Source organism: Petaurus breviceps, unplaced genomic scaffold (genome assembly GCF_028583685.1).
Source record: "Petaurus breviceps papuanus isolate PSGF00001 unplaced genomic scaffold, PetGlider_PUasm1.0 185, whole genome shotgun sequence".
Taxonomy (NCBI): Eukaryota; Metazoa; Chordata; class Mammalia; order Diprotodontia; family Petauridae; genus Petaurus; species Petaurus breviceps.
In genome coordinates this window covers 31,437,052-31,455,469 of record NW_027185797.1, presented here as the reverse complement: position 1 = coordinate 31,455,469, position 18,418 = coordinate 31,437,052, and the positions used below count along the sequence as shown (strand labels likewise).

At 42.9% G+C, this 18,418-nt stretch overlaps 1 protein-coding gene across 1 annotated transcript in view; it reads left to right on the top strand.

The window, feature by feature from the left end:
- Positions 1–10,837: 10,837 nt before the first annotated feature.
- GPNMB (glycoprotein nmb) overlaps positions 10,838–18,418 on the top strand; it is a 32,184-nt gene continuing 24,603 nt past the window's right edge. Inside the window, exons 1-2 of the mRNA XM_069088723.1 lie at positions 10,838–10,995; positions 16,254–16,409. Of these exons, the coding sequence (XP_068944824.1) occupies positions 10,926–10,995; positions 16,254–16,409 (226 nt within the window). The 5' untranslated portion in view covers positions 10,838–10,925. The remainder of the gene's footprint in view (positions 10,996–16,253; positions 16,410–18,418) is intronic.

Sequence of the window (18,418 nt, the reverse complement as noted above, 5' to 3'; positions counted from 1 at the left end):
CTGTGGCTTTGTCTGGCTGTCCCCCATGCCTCCTCACCTCGACCTCTTAAAGCTGCTTCCTCCATGCTCTACCTCCTACAGAAAACATTCCTTGAACCCTCCAGGACCTGTTAGGGCTCTTACTCTTTTCTTCAAATTGTCCTGCCCTATCTGTTTACATGCTACATGTCCTCAATAGAATGTAAGCTCCTTGAGGGCAGGAATGATTTTTTTTATTGCTCTATTCCCAGTACCTGGTATAGTGCCTTGTACACAGTAGGTGCTTAATATATGTTTCTTGTGCTGGATTGGACCATTTTATTCAATGACAAAATGCAATTGCTTTCACTAGTTAAGAACAAAAGACCTGCCTGGATAGACATTCATAGGAAGGGAGTAAGAAAAGACCAAAGCATCAACCAATCAGCATTTATTAAGGTCCTACTATGTGTTGGTCAGCAGCAGAAATGGACAAACAAACTTCTAGAAATTGAAGCCATCTTCTCCATTCACCTCTAGAGGTGCAGGACTAGTTGGAGGAATATTGTTTCCACTGTCAGAAAAGTCACTGAAACAGATGCTTTTGCTTAACTTTGCTAAGTGTGTTTGTGTGTGAAAGGGCTGGAATGCAAGAAAAAAGGCATCAATAAAACCATGATTTTTAAAGTGCATACATTGTCTCTAACACTGCAGTTCTAGCCTATCTTCTGGCAATGCTTTACCTAACAGCACACATCATGCTTTTCTGGGCCCAAATGGTTGACCAGAACTTCCATGCCACCACTCTCTGTTTGTCAAATCTCCATCTTGTCTTCATGGCTTCACTGGATAGCACAGTGTGGGATCATAGTGAGCAGTTAATATCTGTGGGCTCATTGGCTGTACCCCAAAAAGCGTGCTGGGACTTCAACCTTGATCAAAATGAGAGAGAAACAGAATTTTTCTCCTTTGTTCTGCCCATTAGAAAAATGACTGAATTTGGAACATGGTTCAAATTCCACTCTGCTGGGCATTTCTTATTTGTGTAACCATAGGCAGCTCTCTTCATTCTTGGGACTTCAGTTTCCTCATGATTAAAATAAGGTACTTGGACGAGATGATATCTAAGGTCCCTTAAAGCTTTGTGGACAGGTGATAGCAGCAGACGCTGTTGTGGGGAGCTAAAGTGGGTCTGCAGACTCTGGGCTGAGATCAGCTTTTCATTTTTCATGCTCTGGACCCATTCATTAGCCATCTGGCAAAGCCTCAGAACTCGAGCTCACAAGCAAGTTTGGTGCCTACCTCCATAATTGAAGGAAATACAAAATTTCATGGGGGTAGATGGTACGGTTAATAGAGCACCATCCCTGGAGTCAAGAAGATCAGAGTTCAAATCCGGCCTCAGACACTCGACACAAAAAGTAGTTGTGTGACCTTGGACAAGTCACTTAATCCCAATTGCCCTCCAAAAAGCAAAAAAAAAAAAAAAAGCAGCGAAAATAAAGATAGAATTCTTTTCCTATCCAAGTTCACATACCTCTGAAATCTGTTCATAGAGCCTAGGTTGAAAACCTTGGTCTAGATAAAGAGGCAAGAGGTAGCAATATTGTGAGAGGAGACGAGAACAAATCTGTAAAATGGAACAATAATGACACCTATTCCTAGGGTTATTTTGAGGATAAGGTGCTAAAAAAAAAAATACTGGCTATTTTGTCATCGTAATCGTCAGTAACATCAAAGATCCATTGGTTTATTGGACTAATTAGCTCTCATCTCACTAAGGCAAGGGGCCTAAAGAAATGGAATGGGATGGCGATATCTCTGAAATCAAACTGAAACGTGGTCCTTCAGTAGAGGTCCAGAGCAACCACCCGCTGGAGTCCTGACAGCCCAGGGTACCTGACCAAGGGAAGGGGATATGACAGTGACCAGAAAAGGGGGGATAGCTGATCTTGGGAGTTCTCCTCAGTGTCCTCTGCTCTGACCAGACGGCCTATGTCCTGTTCTTCTATGCTTTAGGAAGGATATCGATCAGTTGGGAAACCCCCAGAGAAAGGTGATTAGGATGGTCAGGAGCCTAGAAGCCATTCTGAGTAGAGTGCAGCTGAGTGACCTAGGCAGTTTAGCCTGAAGAAGTCAAGGCTTGGCGGTAACTACTGTAACTATCCTATGGTATTTGTGGGGCTGTCCTGTTGGGAAGGGATTAGGCTTGTTCTGTCTGGCCCCAGGAGTCAGGGTTAGCAGCTGCTGACCAGCTGAACTTGGCTCGCTATAAAGAAAAGCTTCTAGTAAGGTGGAAGGACAATTAGAGCTGTCATAAAGAGGAACACTCTTCTTCAGAACAGTAAGTATTCAAGCAGAGACTGGCTGTCCATTTCTTAGAGATACAGGGGATCTGTGGTCAGCTATGAGTTCTGGGTCCCTTTCTAAGCTGAGATTCTGTAAAAATCCTCCTAAGCATTAAATAATAATCCAGCGAGCCGTATGAAGCCCACCACTTATCTGATTAAGAAAGAAGGTGGACCACTAACTCAAAATCTGGCAGAAATGAATGATGTAAACCAGAAGTCAATAAAGCATTTGAAAAAAAAATAAAAAAAAGAAAGAAGGTGGGCAGCTAGGTGGCAAACAGAGTGCTGGACCAGAAGTCTAACCTCAAATGCTCATTAGCTGTGTGACCCTATATGAGTCACTTAATCTCTTCCTTCCTCTGTTTCCTGTTTTGTAAAATGGAGATAATATATTAGTACTAACCTCCAAGGATTGTTGTGAGAATAAAAAGGAAATATTTGTAAAGAACTTTGCAAATCTTAAAATGCTATATAAATGTTAGCTCACTATCATCTCTACCCAGAATCACCATATTGGCTTATTCTCTTTAGGGCATCAGCTCTGGACTAAAAAAAAAAAACGCTGGTCTGATCTTCTTCTGATGAGTTTTCCCTCATTTTCTAGCCCTCTTCTCAGAACAAATAAAATGGCATTTCCTAAAATACCTCCCCAAACCTCAAACCCTCAAGATCCAAGGTGAAGGAGACAAAGTGTGAGCAGCATTTACCACTTTGGTGCCAAGTCATTGATGTTTTTATTCAGAGTCATGAAGTAGAGACAGTCCAAACAAGGACTAAGCAATGGACAGAGAAACAGTACATTCAAAACCTGGTGAGGACTTCACCAGAGAAAGGGCTTTAATCATTCTTACCTCTTCTTCTTTCTTCAGCCATAAAAGAAATAGTTATTTCTAAATACACAATCTTGAATGTCTTCACCAAAAGAACTTCCAACCTAATCTTCATCACTACTCACTGACATGCTATCTCAAATTTTATATTGACTATAAAGTCAAGCTGGCAAACATTTATCTAATTATTTATTTGCTTGTTTACCTACTATGAACAAGGCTACATTAAGCCCAGGAACACTACAAAGCCTCTTAAAGAGATCTCCAGTAAGATGGAAGAGAACACTGTACTTGCCCATGATAGAAAAACAAAATGAATGGAAATGCACATGTTCCAGATGTGATGGACTAGACAGGTAACCCTTAATTCAGTGCATTCATGTTGGACCTGTGGTGCATGTGCATAATGAATTGGATCTGGGATGGAGCAGAAGAAAGAGATCAGAGTCCCCCAAAGCCATTTCCTTAGAGCTCTGTAGAAATGCTGTTGACTTTTGTGGGTTTGGTTGTTTTCTTTAAAATTTTAAAAACCTGATGTTTTAGTGAACCTATTAATTTTATCAGTTTCTTTGATAATTGCCTGGGATTTTCTGAATAAATCATCCTGGCATCAGCAAATAAGGATAGTTTGTCTCTTCCTTTTCTATATTTATGCTGTTGTTGTGAAGATCAAATGAGATAATATTTACAAAGCATTCACAGAGCCCCGCACATGACAGGCACTTAATCATTCTTATGTTCTTCCTTGCTTCTTTTCATTTCTTTCTCATGTCTTATTGCTAGGGCTAGCATTTCTAGAACGATGTCAAATAGTGGTGGGCTGAGGAGGCGTCCTTGTTTTACTCCTGTAGTTACTGGAAAATCTTCTAGTGTCTCCCCAAAGCCCATTTCTTAAATATTGATATCCTCCCAGTCATTCTGCAAGGCCCGGAGCCCCACAACATCAGAAGAAGGAAACTGTATATAAGAGAATGACTTCAAAGGATGCTGTGTGACAAGTGCAAGGCCTGACTGTGCATCATCTTGCATCACGACAACTTGCATGACAAAAGATACCCCAAAGAGCTTGTCTAGAGCAAGTATGGCCTGAAACATAGATGGGTTGGTAACGTAGTAGGACTGAGAGACCACAGATACATGTGATGTGTAACACACTGCTACCTTTGGGATCTTCTATGGGACATTGATGAGGAAATATAGGCAAGAACCCCTCTAAGTGAGAAGATGCAGAGGGGTGGCAATCTGCCCCAATGGAGGGAGGCCCCCATTGGTCCAACCCTGTCTTTGTCAAAGCATTCAAACATCAAGGCGCTGAAAGTCTGACTGTATTTACTGTTTCTATCTTGGTCACTTAAATGATATGAGGAGAAAAAGAAATGGAGGGTATCTTAAAGTTCTGGGAGCCTATATATTAGAGACCGGTTCCAATTGCTTCATTTGAGAGGGTTTGACCTCTGATTGTGTTAAGATGAACGTGAATAAGACACGAATGACTAAGTTTATATCAAAGAGTTTTATTACTGAGTTTTGAAAGGTCCATTTTGACTTTCAAGAGATTCCCAGAGACAGACTGTCTGGAGGTTCATTAGACCAATTAACACAACGTGAACCCTGTTCACGTGTTTGCCTGTTCTTCCTCTTCTATCTTTTGGGAAAATGCCAGATCTCCCTTCAACCAAAGGAGAATGAACTTCCTGATCCTAGTTACATAAATATTCTCTGAAAGTGCATGTTCCTACCCATGGAGCCTGAAGGGACCTTATGGATCATCTGATCTAGCTCCTTTATTTTATAGAGAAGGAAACTGAGCCTTAGAGAAGTGAAATTATTTGCCTACGGTCATACAGTGGCTGGGCAAGGATTTGAATCTGGATTTTCTTACTACCAATATAATGTTCTTTCCTCCATAGCATTCTGCCTCCTATATATTCATTATTTCTGACACACATGCAAAATAGGTATTCATCACTTAATAATTATGATGAAGAAAATAACAGCTAGCATTTAGATAGATAAGGTTTTCAATGAACTTTACAAATATTATCTCAATGGATTCTTACAACAGTGGGATGGGGGGGAGGTCCACACAATTATTGTCCCCATTTTACAAATGAGGAAAATGAGGCACAGAGAAGTTGCCCAGGGTCACACCATTTGTAAGTGTTTGAGGCTAGGTTTGAGCTCAGGTACAGCCCTTTACATGTATACACACACACACACACACACACACACACAAACTCTGTTGTTGTGGAGCTATTTCAGTCATGTCTGACTATGAGCCCATTTGGGGTTTTCTTGGCAGAGATACTGTAGTGGTTTGCCATTATCTTCTCCAACTCTTTTGGCAGATGAGGAAACTGAGGCAAACAGGATTAAGTGACTTGCCTAGGGTCACACAGCTAGTAAGTGTCTGAGGCCAGATTTGAATTCGTGAAGATGAGTCTTCCTGATTCCAAGCCCAGAGCTCTGTGGAGCTGGAGTAGGGAGAGCCTCTGACAGAGATGATGGAGCTGAGCATGAGGGTTCTGGGGACAAATACACCCAGGGCTGGCAGACGTTCCGAAAGGGCAGGGTGGCTTCCACAGGATGCTCTCAGGGCATGGTCAGGAGCCACCTACCTGCCCCAACACACACACACACACACACACAAACACACACACACGTGTGTGTGCCTATATGTAAACATAGGCGTATGTATTGCATTTTGTGTATATCTGTGTAGCTATAGTATTTTTGATGCTCATGCTATCAAAGGCCTTGTACATAAATATTTGTCTTGTTTCATTCAATAGATGCAAACTCAGCATCATTTACTGAATGCCTACTACGTGCAAAATCAAAATAGATTCAACTCAATAACCCAAATAAGTTATCTTAACCCAAGCAAAAACTACTGAATCAGAAACATTCTGTTATTCCAGTTGACTTAAGTTCTGATGTTCCTAATACCCTGAAATGGAACAAGAGTGAGAGACAGTTCAGTTCGTTGTGTTTGAAATCAATACACCAAGCGAAAGAGACTCACTTCTCAGGTGGAAAATCTGCCCGTAAAAGATCAACAGTTGGAGGTTTGTGTTTGAGGGTGAGCCTGAGAAGGGGGGCTGGGTATGGCTCTCCTGCCATCGAAGCAAGGCCACTTTGTGAAGAGCAGTTTGTATGGCAGCCACGAAAGCTGAACAGAAGCGTGGAAAGACTGGTCTGAGCCAATGCATCGCAAAGCAAGCAACCAAGAGAATGAGCTAGCTACTGACCACAAGAATGGCAATGAAAACAACAAGAAAGGAAACTGCTCCTACAATAAATGCAAAGCTCGACATTGAAGCTGCCGGTCAGATGGCAGTGGGAGCCAAAAGCAGCTGGACTGTGTTTCCTTATGAGCAGGGAGGATTCTGGGAGTGGATTGCAAAGGATTGAGATGTAAAAAGTGGAGAGATATTAATTTTGAAATGTTAAAAAAAGGCTTTCAAGCAAAGAAAAAAGAGAAAAACAGAGGCCTTTGAAAATAAATAATTTTAGAGCTTAGTAACTTGGGAACAGAAAGCATAATGACTTACTCATCTAGAGAGGTAAGTGACAGGAGAGACAGGGGGGCAACCCTCAAGTGGGAGTCACTGCTAGGAGCCAAATCTCCAAACCGTGACCGAGATTACATACATCTCAAAGTCTCCATCAGGAAAATCCAGTCACATGAACTCTTCCTTTCTTTGAACTGACTAATTTATCTTTAATTTACTCCTGTCTTTCCCCTCTGCCAAATATCCAGGGTTTCGTTTTGACAAGCCTGCTCCCTACCCCACATTAGACAACTCCCTGTACCCTGTACCTACTTTCCTGACTTTGTTTACAACAAAGAATTTAGTACTAACGTCTCAGCAATTAGAAACGTTTTGGAAAACAAAAGCAAAGCTCAGTGAGTCACAGAAAGGATTGTACCCTCCTAATTCCACCCAGCTATTCCCGGGCTAGGACTTTGTTCCAAAGAAATCCTAAAAGGGGGGAGGGAGGCCCATCAGTACAAAAATATTCTCAGTTATCCTCTTTGTAATGGCAAGAATAGGAAATGACCAATATCCTCAATAATTGCAGAATGGTTGGATACATCGTAGTTTGTTAATGAAATGAGGCAGCTGGTGGTGGTGGCTAGCAGGCTGGTCTGGGAGTCAGGGAGACCCCAGGTGCAGGCCCTTAACACACACTGAATGTGTACCTCTAAGAAAGATTCAATGACTGGGGGCCCCCCCGCAGTTCCCTAAGACGCTAAGTGATATTTGGAGGGGACATTCCTCACCGGGAGCTCCCTACTCTAACGGAATTACAGAGCCAATGAAAACAACAATAGAATATTATTGAACTGAACCAATGACAAAAGTGAAATAGATAAGGAAATAAGGAAAAGCCTCTGCAGAGCAAGGGAAAATGATGGCGGCAGAACAAAAGCCACATCCATACTGATGAGAGGAAGGAAAAAAAAGGGAGAGAAGGAAAGACATGGAAGGAGGGAAGGAAGTAGAAGAAGGAAGGAAGATAGAGTGGAAGGGAAAGAAAAAGGAAGGAAATGGAAGGAGGACAGGAAGGAAGGAGAAGAAAGGAAGGAAGAGAGGAAGAAAGAGAAAAAGAACAAAGAACAAAGCCCAAAGTAGAACTTTTGACAGTTGATGATGAAGAACTGAAGGATTTTTTTCCTTGCATGGTACTTCACTACTTATTAATCCATTTGCATCTACCTCGTTAACAGTAAGGGTTTTCTATCAGTTCTTGTCTCTTATTTTGGACATTGATGGCTATTAAGTTAATAATTTAAAATTAAATACATTCTCAGCCATATGATTACGCTTAATTATTAAGAAATAGAGAACACTACAGGTACTCCCATGTCTGTAAGAAAGACACAATCATACTTTATTTGAAGAAAGGTGAGTTAATTAAGGCCTGGGGTTAATTGGATCATTCCCCTGAGTGACACTGCTCCAAACACTTGCCCCCTCTGCTCCCAACCCCCTGGAAGTTCCTGGAATTCTACTTTTCTTCTAATTTAACAACTTAGCTGGACTCTGAGAGCCTAGAAGAGGCCTAGATCTAATCAGTGTTTCCTGGAAAATCTCATTCAGGCTTCCATGGAAACAATCATATTATTTGCTCTCTGTTAAGTTCAGAATTTTTTAAAGGGAACGGGAAATTATTTTTTTTAATCCCAGTTCAAAACCAAATAATAATGACCATAATCCATATAAGATGACTTCCTCCTAAAGACACAAATAGGGTCAGAAAGTGAGGCTTTGTCCTTGGATGCAATTTAGAAAAAGCTGCTTTTTTATTCCTTCAGCAGGTAAGAGATTTGTACTTAGTAAGAATCATCAGTGGCAGTTATTAAGAATTGGTTAATATAGGAAGGTGCACTTACAATGTCCTGAAAGTTCACCCGCCACTACGTCTTGTGCCCAAAGGTCAGAGGTCTCTCCCTACATACCAATTCTTGTCAGAATTGCTGCTCATGTGTCTGATTTCACCTTACAAACAATACTTCCTGCGGTCATTGGCTCGGCATTCCAGATGAAGCTTAATATCCAGTTTGCCTCCAAAGTATTCAATTCAGCAAGCGTTTATCAAGGACCTCCGCAGTACCAGGGACCGAGCTAGGGGCTGAGGACAAAAAGACAAAGCTCCCCCAAAGCTCACATTCATAGGGGGAGGGGGTGCCATTCAAAGCAACTAACTTCCTGCTTATTGTTGCCAAATGCATCATCTCTGCACCTGCTGCCTGTATGAGCTCTCAGCAAGCTGCTGCCCTCACCCCACAATGCCCACTCTAGGCTCCTAGTTACTAGGCTAGAGACTGCTGATAGGAGGCCAGGGTGAGCTTTGGGAGGAGCCTTGGGGTCCAAGTCCCCCAGTTCTGGTCTTTTTTATAGCCTCTCTCAATGAGGGACTGTGGTCATCAAATAGAATGAGAAAGCGCACCCCCCCCAACCCAATCCTAGGACTATGGAGAGGAGCCAAGAACTCTTGGAGCCTTGGGAATCTAAGTTGCCAGAGTGACTCTGAGCCTTTCTCAAGAGGCCACCCACCCATCCCGACTTTTCTGCCAATTTCAGAAGATCCCGGATCTAGGGCTAGAAGGGGCCTCAGAGGCCATGGGAGCTTAAGTGACTGGCCCTAAAGTCATACGGGGCGTAAGTGTGTCCAGGGTGGGCTTTCCACTCCGAGTAACTGAGATCCTTCCCTTCCCCCTGCTCCTTTCCTTAAAAGCTTCCACCTTTTTGGCAGTGTGATTTTATGTAAACACAGTTCTAACCTATCGATTACAGACCAGTCTTACAGGGGGAGCACTTTGAATGTACCTGGGCTTATTTAGGGCCCAAGTATCCAGGCGCTAGAACCTTAGAATTGGGGAATCGGTGGATCCTCCAAATTCCTCCACGAGGAATGACATCCGTCAATCAACAAACATTGTGAGCGCTCACTGCATACTGAGTCCTGGCTATGAAAGGAAAAGAAAGGAAAACCATGGCGCTGCCCCCAAAGAATCATTGACCAAGAGGAGAGGCGATATGTAAGAAGCTGCAGACGGACAAGACTTTGGCAGCACAGATTGGATGGCAGTGGCTCTTCCCAAGAGGGGAAGACTTCCTAGTGTCTGGGAAAAGAGTTCTGAGCTGAATCCTAAAGGACTCCCGAGAAAGTAAAACGCACAAGGAAGGAAGCCAAGAAGGAGGGCACTCCAGGGACAGGGCACAGCCAGTGCAAAGGTGGAGAGGGGGGTTCTTTGGCAGGTCTGGATTGAGTTAGATGGCCACTGAGGTCCCTCCTAACTCTAGAAAGCTCCACGACTCTGGGATTCTGTGATATCAAGGAGATGTTCCGTAATTATGCCGTAGTGTCGTCAGCCCTGCCTTTGATTTGAATATGGGAAAACAGACCAGGAACCTGTGACGCTGTTGCTATTATTGTTTTCTGACTGTTCATGACCCCACTGGGCTTTTCTTGGTAAAGACACTGCAGCAGTTTGCCTTTTCCTTCTCCAGCTCATTTGACAGATGAGGAAACTAAGGCAAACAGGGTTCAGTGAATTGCCTAGGGTCACACAGCTAGTGAGTGTCTGAGGCCAGATCTGGAGTCTCCCTAAGGCTTGGCATTCTGTCCACTGTGTCACCTTGCTGCCCTGAGACTGGAAGCTGACAAATTTGCTGTACTGAAAACAGTTTTAAAATAAATGAATAAATGAAAAGCCCTCCTAGAAGAAAATTCGTCTCTTTAACACGGGTGGCAGAATCATAAAATAAATAGAGGCTCATAGATCGAGAGCTAGAATGCACCTGTGAGGCCATGTTACAGATGAGGAAACTGAGGCCCAGAAAGGTCGGGCAAATTGCCCCAAGTTCTATGAGCAGTTAGGAGTAGCCCAGACAAAATTCGAACCCTGGGCCTCTGACTCCGAAGCCTGTAACCTTTGAGCTGTCCCACGTGCCCTTAGAGAAAGGGTGGAAGAATTAAGTGTGTGCAGAACAGTGTTAGCAAAGATGAAGTTGGGTTTTTTGGATTTGTTTTTGTTTTTTTATGGGCAGTGAAATGATGAAAGAAGTAAAGGGTAGTGTGTGTGTGACTCATGGGCACGAGGTGCAGGGTTGAATTGAAGACACCAGATCAGGCAACCAAGCTTAGCCCATCACATGATGCGCCCCAGGCCCTCTTTAATTGAGGAGAGGAGGGGCTGGCCCTGGGCTGGGGCTCTCCCCCAAGTGGCTGGAGCACAGGAAGCCAGAGTCGGCGAGCTCAGTCCTCAGCCCCCATGGCAGGCCTCTGCTCCCTTCTGGGCCTGCTGTTCTTGGCAGGCACAAGCCCCCTGGATGCAGCTAACCGTGAGTAGCTCTCTGCAGCAGGGCTGGGGGGGGAGGGGCGTCCTGGAGGAGCTGGGGCCTGAGCTGGGGCCTGAGCTGGGGTCTGCATAGAAACGCCCCCAGCCAGGGTCCGTCTCTGGAGGAGGGAAGCCGGGAGCAGAGAGAGGCTTCTAGTATAATCATTTCCATGGGTCCTTAAGGGGAAGCATTTTTAGGGCTCTGATTCATCTACCCACCCAAGCATAAGCTCCCTGAGGGCAGGAACCACTTGCTTTCTGTATTCCCATCCTTGGTCCCTAGTACAGTGGCTGGGGAATACTACAAAGATGAGTGGTGCCCTGAGGATGCCCTTTGAGCTGCTTTTCCATTGGGGGCACCTCGTGCTGTTGGATAGATGTCTGCATTCATCCAGGGCCCAGCCTTCTGGTTGCTGCCCTTGACCTCAGAGCAGACTGCCCTCACTGACCTCTGCCTTCTCTCTGATAAGGGCCTCAGATGCACTGATGCCTGAGGTCTAGGCCACAGGGCTGAGGCCGCCTGCACTGCTATAGTCCTTGGCGTCCCCAAGGTGTTTCTAGACTCTTCCTTGCTTGGCTTCCCCCCAGATGTGCAGGAGCTTGTTAACTGCCTTGGGTGGAGCTCACATGACTGATAGAGAGTTGGCCCAGGTCCTTGTGTACCTGACTCTAAGGAGATCAGAGAATGAGAGAAGAGAAGGAGGCTGTCTCAAAACCTGTCCTTGAACAAGAGTCAGCCTGGAGGAGGGCGAGGGAGCCAAAGCAAGCTACTGGGCCAGGCTTCCTCTGTTACTAGCCGGTTTCACTGTGGTATGGCTTGGTAGGGAAAGCACTGGCCCTGGAGGCAGGGGATCTGTCACCCTGGCCAATTCATTGCACTGCTAGAAACCTCAGTTTCCTCATCTGTAAAATGAGAGATTGAATTAGATGGTGTCTGAAGTTTCAGACTTGGTCTGGATCTGTGATCCGTCAATATACCAACATTTATTGAATATGTCCTGTATATATTTCTGCTGTTTGGTGCATCGGGGAGATAAGGCCCCTCCTCTCTAGCAGCTTACATTCTGAAGGGGAGAGACAGTATATAAATGCAAAAAAGATAACTATGGAGTAGCCAGAACTTACATTTAGAAGAGAAGGCTCTAGTCTAGAGTTCCAAGTCAGTGATTCCAGGGCCAAGGTCATCCCCACCGAAAGTCCAATCCGGAGTGGGGCAGCTCACTGGTGCAATGAATAGAGCACTGGCCCTGAAGTCAAATCTGGCCTCAGATACTTAACACTTACTAGCTGTGTGACCTTGGGCAAGTCACCTGCCTTCCCTCCTCAAAAAAAAATGAAAGTCCTATGTCCCAGTTGGCAACTGGACTCTGGAAAGGGAGCCCTAACACCCAAGAACATTAAGATGCCTCAGTGTTTTCCCCCATCTGCCCCAAGAAATACCTTTACCCTTAAACTGTGCCAACTCAGAGAACTTCTGGAGGTACCCTGGGGCTATGCGCCAAAGTGCTATCTTTTCTCACTGTCTCATGCTTTTTATTTTCATTAGAGAGCCTATAAAGAGGCCCCTCTCCTTTCCATGATTCTTATCCCAGAATCCTTCACTTAATCATTGGACGTGGTTTTGAAGTTAAAGGATTGGGTTCAAATCTCAGCTCACTCACTCACGACCTTTGTAACCTTGCACAATCACTTAGCCTTTTGGGACCTCAGTTTCCTCGTCTAGAAAAGGAAGGGGTTGAATTAAGGTCCTCTCCAGCTCTAGACTGCGGGTCCTTTGACAGAGGGGTGGAGAACAGATGGAGTTCTGGGAAGTAATGAAAAGAGGGAGGGAGGAGATGAAGACCTGACTAGTCCCTCTCAGTTCCCATGATCTCCTGAGCCATAAAAGCCCCTTTCTCATGTGTGGGGCGGCTTCTGTATAGAGGGATGGGTGGGGTGGGGAAAAAAGGCAGATGTCTGAGCCTGCCTGGTGCTGGCAGGGAGCAGCTAAATGTTTCTTCCAGATGGGCTCCAGAGCTCCAGGTGGGCCCCAACCCCAGCCCCAGGCATGAGCTGGGACCTGGTGGGGGCAAAGCTGCCCTAAGTGCCTCTGCATAGAGTGTGTAACCAAGAAAGGGATCATGGGCCAGACCTTCCCTGGGCGTAGGCAGGCAGGTGATGGATGCCCTTTCCCAGCCTTTCTCTCTGTCTGCCTGCTGGGACTAGATCTGGGGATACCTCTGGCCTGGGGGTTGCTCTAGGACTTGATGGCTTGGGATCTGAAATGGATGAAATCTAAAGCTTGTGTTTTTTTGAGGACTGGGCAGAGAATGACTGCTAGGCAGGCCCTTTGAGCAGGCCTTTAAACCTTTGTATCTCTGTTCCCAGGCTGGACTTGTCATCAGAAAGCTTGGGTTCAAACTCTGGCTATGATAATTAATAATGATAGCTAACATTTATATGGTGCCTACGACATTCCAGGCACTATGCTATACATTTTTTAAAATATTACGTTATCTATCCTTACAATAGCACTGGGAGATATGTGCTATTATTATTATTATTCCCATTTACAGATGAGGAAACTGAGACAAGCTAGGGTTAAGTGACTTGCCCAGGATCACACAATGAAGAAGTAAAAAAATGAGAACAGTGCTGTCCGTAACAGCCTCAGCAGGTGAGGACATGGATCCAGTGTGGGGGCGATGGAGAGTCGCGTGTGGGATGGCTCAGAGCTCCTCATCAGCACTTCTGGTTAAGCGAGCTGTGCTGAACCTGCCTGAGCCTCGGATTTCCCCACCGTCGAGTGACAGGGCTCTCCTGCATCACCTCTCATGCCCCTGCCAGTTTCCCATCAAGCATTTGGCGGCCCCTTGAACCTTCCTCCAACAAATAAATACAATGTGATGGACAGTCTTGGCCCTGGAGGCCTGAAAAGGAGACACTTCCCTCCCCTGAGAGAAGCAGAGACTACAGAGGAGAACCATGGTGGTGGCGTTCAGTCGCATCTGGCTCTCTGTGACCCCACTTGGGGTTTCCTTGGCAGAGATACATACTGGACTGGTTTGCCATTTCCTTCTCCAGTCCATTTTACATCTGAGGAACTGAGGCAGCCAAGGGTTAAGAGACTTGCCCAAGGTCACACAGCTAAGAAGTGTCTGAGGCCAAATTTGAACTCAGGTCTTCTTGACTCCAGGCCCAGTGCTCTATCCACTGCACCACCTAGCTGCTGGAGGACTGTGGAATACATTTTCAAATGTGCTGGTTGTGTCAATTGACTTTCATTTTAATTTTTGTTCTTTAAGTCCAAGGTGAGGGGAGACTTAAGAGGAAAGAAATATATGGCATAAGAATGATAAAAAAAAAATTTTTTTAACTGTTCCCCAGCCCTCCAAGGGGCAGTTAGGTAGCCCAGTGGTTAGCAAACTGTGCCCGGAATCAGAAAGACAAGTTCAGATCCAATTTCAGACACTTAGCAGGTGTGCGACCCTGGGCAAGTCACCTACTCTTTTTCTGCCTCAGTTTCCTGAACTGTAAAATGGGGGTAATAATAACACCTACCTCCCAGGCTTGCATACTGCCCAGCACATAATAGGCATTATATAAGTGCTAGCTATTATGATCAGAACCCGCAGAGACAGAATTCGAACCAAGGCCCTTTGAGCCCAAGTTTCTCCTTGCTGCTTTCAGAGCAGGAATTGCATCGGTCCTCCTCAATGATTGCTGTTTCCATCCAACTTAGCAGTTCTGAGAACGATTTTTATGAAAAACAGTTTCCGAAGGTTTATAATTAAGAAACCAAACAATTGGCAATGAACATGGGTTTTCCTCTTTTACAAACGTCAGACACGAAGAGGTAGCCCCAGCACTGGCCCCTGCACCGAGAGGCAGGTCTGGCAACTGTCGGAGACTACCAGAGACAGGCCAGTCCCATCAGGGTACACGGTGTGCAGTCAGCAGATATCCGGGGAATTGTCTGGAGTCTTGTCAATGGATTAAACCAGTTCCTTTTATTTTTTTTAATTTTTAAAAAAGATTTCCATGATGACAATATTTGGTATAGAACAGATAACTAGGCTTCTTATCATTTATTCATGATTTTCCTTGAGTGCAGGAATAGGAAAGCATGATGCTGTCCTATTCAATAAATTAGTCTTATTAATAGTTTATTAATATTCCCACTGGTCTATGATAAAATAGAAATCTCTTCTGGACATCTAAAGCCCTTTGTGATTGGACTCTACCCATGATTTTCAGACTTATTATACTTTACTCCCCTTTCAAGCCCCCTAGGATTCAGCCAAACTGACTTTCTTGCACACATGCCACTCCATCCCCCACCTCTTTACCTTTGCACAGGCTGTGCCCATGCTTAGAAAGCCTCTCTGTTCTTACTTCTGCCTCTTGGGATCCTGTTCTTTTTCCTCCAAGGGTCATTTCAACATGAAGCCTGCCCTGATCTTCTCAGCACTGAGTGTCTTTCTCCTTGAAATTCTTTATCATAATATGGAACCCTTTGAGCTAACAGAGCAGGGCACCTCCCGTGGAGTTTGAATCTGCTTGAGGGACATGAGCTCTGGATCCTTGCTGAAGGAACATACTCCCCCAGCAATTCCTAATTGGATGCTCTCTCTCACATCCCTATGACTGGGGGCATGTGGCAGCTTCTCGAGGAAGGTCTGCCTTTGGAAGGTGAACCAGACCAGCAGATAAGGGCTCCCTGATCATGTCTGTTATACCTCTGATTATTGTTCCTCTATTACATGGTGTGCTGGGGGGCACCAGGGTGCACAAAGACCTTGGAGTGAGAAAGACCTGAGTTCAAATCCAGCCTCAGACACTTACTAGCTGGGCAACCCCTATGTAAGTTTAACCTCTGTGTACCTTAATTTTCTTATCTGTAAGCTGGGATAATAGTAGCCCCTATTGTTGTGAGATCAAATGAGACAAAATTTGTAAAATGCTTTTTCAAATCTTAAGACATATAAGTGATAGCTACCTCCTGGAAGACATGGGATGGAGTCAAGCTAGCACAGTGTCTGGAACCCAGGAGTCACTTCAGAAATCCTTGTTGATTAATTAATTGACTTATGTAATAATAAAGTATTATTCCTCTATTTGCCTAATAAACCAGGTCATCTGTGGGTAGGTGCTCTCTGCTCTTTGCGGAATAGGCAAAGATTGCTTCCAATGTATCCTATACTCATGTAAGAATTTCCTTTCTGGACACCAGAGTGGAATGGAGACCAATGGTCACTTGTGTTCTTCCCTATCCTAATTCAGGATTTCGAGACGTGGTGAGTCATGGAAGAGCTGCCGCCCCTGTCATGAGACTCCAGGACCAGCTCCATGGCTGGTATCCTGACCAGAACATATGGAATGAAAAACTCTACCCAGTCTGGAAAGAGGGGGACTCCCAGTGGAAAAGCTGCTGGCAAGGTAGTGAGAGGGCCAGCACATCTGCAGATTCCAGGAAAATAAAAAGGAGTTGGTCTACTCTGGCCCCTTTGCTGCTGCGGTCAGCCACCCAAATGGCTTTTGCATGCAGCAGAGTTGTAATCACTGACCAATAGTACCTGGATTTTGCAGGACTTTCTGCTCAGAAAAAAATAATTTTAGTAATGTAATATAATATAATACAATAAATTATATTATGTTATTATTGTTATTTTGCATATGACAGAGCTGTGATTACATACCACAATTACCTGGGTTCTGCAGGACGTGCTTTCTGCTCAGCAACAATAACAACAACAATAATTATAATATAATAAGATATTATTTTGCACATGAAAGATCTGTAATCACATGCAATATTACCTGAATTTTGCAGGACTTTGCTTTCTGCTCAGCAAAAACCCTTATTAAATTAATGTACTATGATATCACATTACATTAGACTCTACTATATTCTGTATCATTTCATATTATATCCCCAATTATATTTCACATTATATCATATTGCATAATGTTTATTATTGTTATTTTCAATGTGACAGAGCTGTAATTACTTGCTAATATTACCTGGATTTTGCAGGACTTTGCTTTCTGCTAAACAACAATAATTATAATATAATAAAATATTATTTTGCATATGACAGAGCTGTAATTACATCTGATATTGCCTAGATTTTGCAGGACTTTGTGTTTAACAATAAAAATAATGAAAATATATTTTGCATATGACAGAACTGTAATTATATACCAGTGTTACCTTGATTTTTCCGGACTTTGCTTTCTGCTTAGCAAAAATAATCAGTATTGTCATGATGTGATGCAATAAAAGACATTAAGATATAATATAATGTAATATTATATAATATCATTATTATTTTGCATATGACACAGTTTGAATTACATACCAATATTGCTTGAATTTTACAGGACTTTGCTTTTTGCTCAGTTGTAGTAACAGTAACAATAGCAGTAATATTGTTATTAACAACAAAATATTACTTTGCTGATGACAAAAGTGTAATTACATTTGTAGGACTTTGCTTTCTGCTTAATAATAGTATTAGCACTAATAATGCTGATTGCTATTAATAATACTCATAACAATAATCCTATTTTGTATGTGACCAAGCCGTAATCATGTGCCAGAATTACTTGAATTTTGTAGGACTTTGTTTTCTGCTCAGCAAAAATAACAATATTATTTTATAATTTAACATAATATTACATGGCATTATATAATATTACTATTTAACATGACAGGCTGTAATTACATATTAGTATTACCTGAATTTTGCAGGACTTTGCTTTCTGCTCAGCAAAACTAATAATGTTATTTTATAATTTAATATATCTTATAACATTTTTTAATATTATTACTTAACATGACAGAGCTGTAATTATATATCAGTGTTACCTGGATTTTGCAGGTCCTTACTTTCTGCTCAGCAAAAATAATAAAGTTGTTTTATAATTTAATAATGGCATTATATAATATTATTATTTAACATGACAGAACTGTAACTACATATCAGTATTACCTGGATTTTGCAGGATTTTACTTTCTGCTCAGCAAAAATAACAATGTTATTTTATAATTTAATATAGTATTATATAATATTATTATTTTATATGACAGAACTGTAACTACATATCAGTATTATGTATCATTTTTTTGCTTTCTACTCAGCAAAAAATAATGTTATTTTATAATTTAATATGGCATTATATATTATTATTTAACATGACAGAACTGTAACTACATATCCGTATTACCTGGATTTTGCAGGTCTTTGCTCTCTGCTCAGCAAAAATAATAATGTTATTTTATAATTTAATATAGTATTATATAATAGTATTATTTTATATGACAGAACTGTACCTACATATCAGGATTACCTGGATTTTGCAGGTCTTTACTTTCTACTAAAAAAAAAGTTATTTTATAATTTAATATGGCATTATATAATATTATTATTTAACATGACAGAACT